At 56.5% G+C, this 2,773-nt stretch overlaps 2 protein-coding genes across 2 annotated transcripts; both read right to left on the bottom strand.

Moving 5' to 3' along the window:
* Positions 1 to 754: 754 nt before the first annotated feature.
* LOC138351833 (high mobility group nucleosome-binding domain-containing protein 5-like) lies at positions 755 to 2,151 on the bottom strand. The gene is made up of 2 exons (XM_069303846.1): positions 1,996 to 2,151; positions 755 to 1,252 (listed from the first exon to the last, which is right to left on the bottom strand). Exons 1-2 carry the CDS (start codon positions 2,149 to 2,151, stop codon positions 755 to 757), a joined length of 654 nt encoding a protein of 217 aa, XP_069159947.1.
* Positions 2,152 to 2,281: 130 nt separating this feature from the next.
* On the bottom strand, positions 2,282 to 2,659 carry LOC138351832 (high mobility group nucleosome-binding domain-containing protein 5-like). The gene has a single exon (XM_069303845.1). The coding sequence runs from the start codon at positions 2,657 to 2,659 to the stop codon at positions 2,282 to 2,284; it is 378 nt and encodes a 125-aa protein (XP_069159946.1).
* Positions 2,660 to 2,773: the final 114 nt, after the last annotated feature.

Below are 2,773 nucleotides of genomic sequence, written 5' to 3'. Positions count from 1 at the left end.
CCCGACCATCCTGTCTTTCCCGACCATTCTGTCCTTCCCTACTATCCTGTCCTTCCCGACTATCCTGTCCTTCCCGACCATCCTGTCCTTCCCGACCATCCTGGCATTCCCGACCATCCTGGCCTTCCCGACAATTTTGTTCTTCTCGACCATCGTGTCCTCCCCGACCATCCCGTCCATCCCAGCCTTCGTGTCCTCGCCGACCATCCTGGACTTCCAGTCCATCCTTTCTTTCCTAACCATCTTGTCCTTCCCGTCCACAAAGTCCATCCAGACCATAGTGTCGTCCCCGACCATCCTGTCCTTCCCGACCATCCCGTCCTTTCCGAACATCCCGTCCTTTCCGAACATCCCGTCCTTCCAGATCGTCCTGTCATTCCCGACCATCCTGGCCCTACCAACTATCCAGTCCTGCTCGACCATCCTGTCATTCCCAACCATCATGGCTCTCCCGACCATCCTGTCCTTCCCGACCATCGTTTCCTCCCCTACCATCCAGGATTTCCCAATCATCCTGTCCTTCCCGACAATCCAGTCCTTCCCGACCATCCTGTCCTAACCGGCCATTCTGTCCTTCCCGACCATCATCTCTTTCCCGACCATCATGGCCTTCCCTAACATCCTGTCCTTCCCGACCATCCTTTCCTTCCAGACCATCCTGGCCCTCCCGACGATCATGGCCTTCCCGACGATCATGGCCTTCCCGACCATCCTCTCCTTCCCGATCATCCTTGCCATCCCGACAATCCTTGCCTTACCTGCCATCTTGGCCTTCCCGACAATCCTGTCCTTCCCGACAATCCTGTCCTTTCCGACCATCCTGTCCTTCCCGACCATCATCTCCTTCCCGACCATCCTCTTCTTCCCGGCCATCCAGTCCTTTCCGACCATCTTGTCCTTCCCGACTATCTTCTCCTCCCCGACCATCCTGTTCTAACCGGACACTTTGTCCTTCCCGACCATCCTGTCTTTCCCGACCATTATGACCTTCTCTAACATCCTGTCCTTCCCGACCATCCTTTCTTTCCCGACCATCCTGGCCTTCCCGATCATCCAGTCCTTCCCGACCATCCTGTCCTTCCCGCCCATCCTCTCCTTTCCGACCATCCTGTCCGTCCCGACCATCCTGATCTTCCCGACCATCCTGTCCTTCCCGACCATCCTGGCCTTCCCGACTATTTTGTCCTTCCCGACTATCCTGGCCTTCCCGACCATCCTGGCCTTTTCGATCATCCTTGCCTTCCCAAGCATCCTGTCCTTTCCGAACATTTTGTATTTCCCGACTATCATGTCCATCCCGACCATCATGTCCTTCCCGAACATTCTGGCCTTCCCGAAAATTTCGTCCTTCCCGACTATCCGGGCCTTCACGACCATCCTGTCCTTCCCGACCATCCTGTCTTTCCCGACCATCATGTCCTTCCCGACTATCCTGTCCTTCTCGACCATCCTGTCCTTCCCGACCATCCTGGCCTTCCCGACCATCATGTCCTTCCCGACCATCCTGGCCTTCCCGACCATCCGGTCCTTCCCGACAATCCTGTCCTTCCCGACCATCCAGGCCTTCCCGACCATTTTGTCCTTCCCGACTATCCTCTCCTCCCCGACCATCCTATCCTTCCCGACCATCCTTTCCTTCCCGACCATCCTGTCCTTCCCGTCCATCCTCTCCTTCCCGACCATCCTGTCCTTCCTGACCATTCTGTCCTTCCCGACCATTTTGTACTTCCCGACTATCATGTCCTTCCCGATCATCCTGCCCTTCCCGACCATCCTGGCTTTCCCGACCATCCTAGACTTCCAGACCATCCTGTCCTTCCCGACCATCCTGTCCTTCCCTACTATCCTGTCCTTCCCGACCATCCTGGCATTCCCGACCATCCTGTCCTTCCCGACCATCCTGTCCTTTCCGACTATCCTGTCGTTCCCGACCATCCTGTCCTTCCCGACCATCCTGTCCTTCCCGACCATCCTGGCATTCCCGACCATCCTGGCCTTCCCGACAATTTTGTTCTTCTCGACCATCGTGTCCTCCCCGACCATCCCGTCCATCCCAGCCTTCGTGTCCTCGCCGACCATTATGGACTTCCAGTCCATTCTTTCTTTCTTAACCATCATGTCTTTCCCGTCCATAAAGTCCTTCCAGACCATAGTGTCCTCCCCGACTATCCTGTCCTTCCCGACCATCCCGTCCTTTCCGAACATCCCGTCCTTCCAGATCGTCCTGTCATTCCCGACCATCCTGGCCCTCCCGACTATCCAGTCCTGCCCGACCATCCTGTCATTCCCAACCATCATGGCTCTCCCGACCATCCTGTCCTTCCTGACCATCGTTTCCTCCCCGACCATCCAGGACATCCCAATCATCCTGTCCTTCCCGACCATCCTGTCCTTCCCGACCATCCTTTTCTTCCAGACCATCCTGGCCCTCCCGACGATCATGGCCTTCCGGATCATCCTGTCCTTCCCGACTATTATGGCCTTCCCGACCATCCTGTCCTTCCCGACCATCCTTTTCTTCCAGACCATCCTGGCCCTCCCGACGATCATGGCCTTCCGGATCATCCTGTCCTTCCCGACTATTATGGCCTTCCCGACCATCCTGTCCTTCCCGACCATTATGGCCTTCCCGATCATCCTTGCTATCCCGACAATCCATGCCTTACCTACCATCTTGGCCTTCCCGACAATCCTGTCCTTCCCGACAATCCTGTCCTTTCCGACCATCCTGTCCTTCCCGACCATCATCTCCTTCCCGACCATCCTCTCCTTC

The sequence above is a fragment of the Procambarus clarkii genome, chromosome 51 (assembly GCF_040958095.1).
Source record: "Procambarus clarkii isolate CNS0578487 chromosome 51, FALCON_Pclarkii_2.0, whole genome shotgun sequence".
Lineage (NCBI taxonomy): Eukaryota > Metazoa > Arthropoda > Malacostraca > Decapoda > Cambaridae > Procambarus > Procambarus clarkii.
The sequence above is the reverse complement of the archived record's forward strand: the minus strand, read 5'-3'. Positions and strand labels throughout refer to the sequence as shown.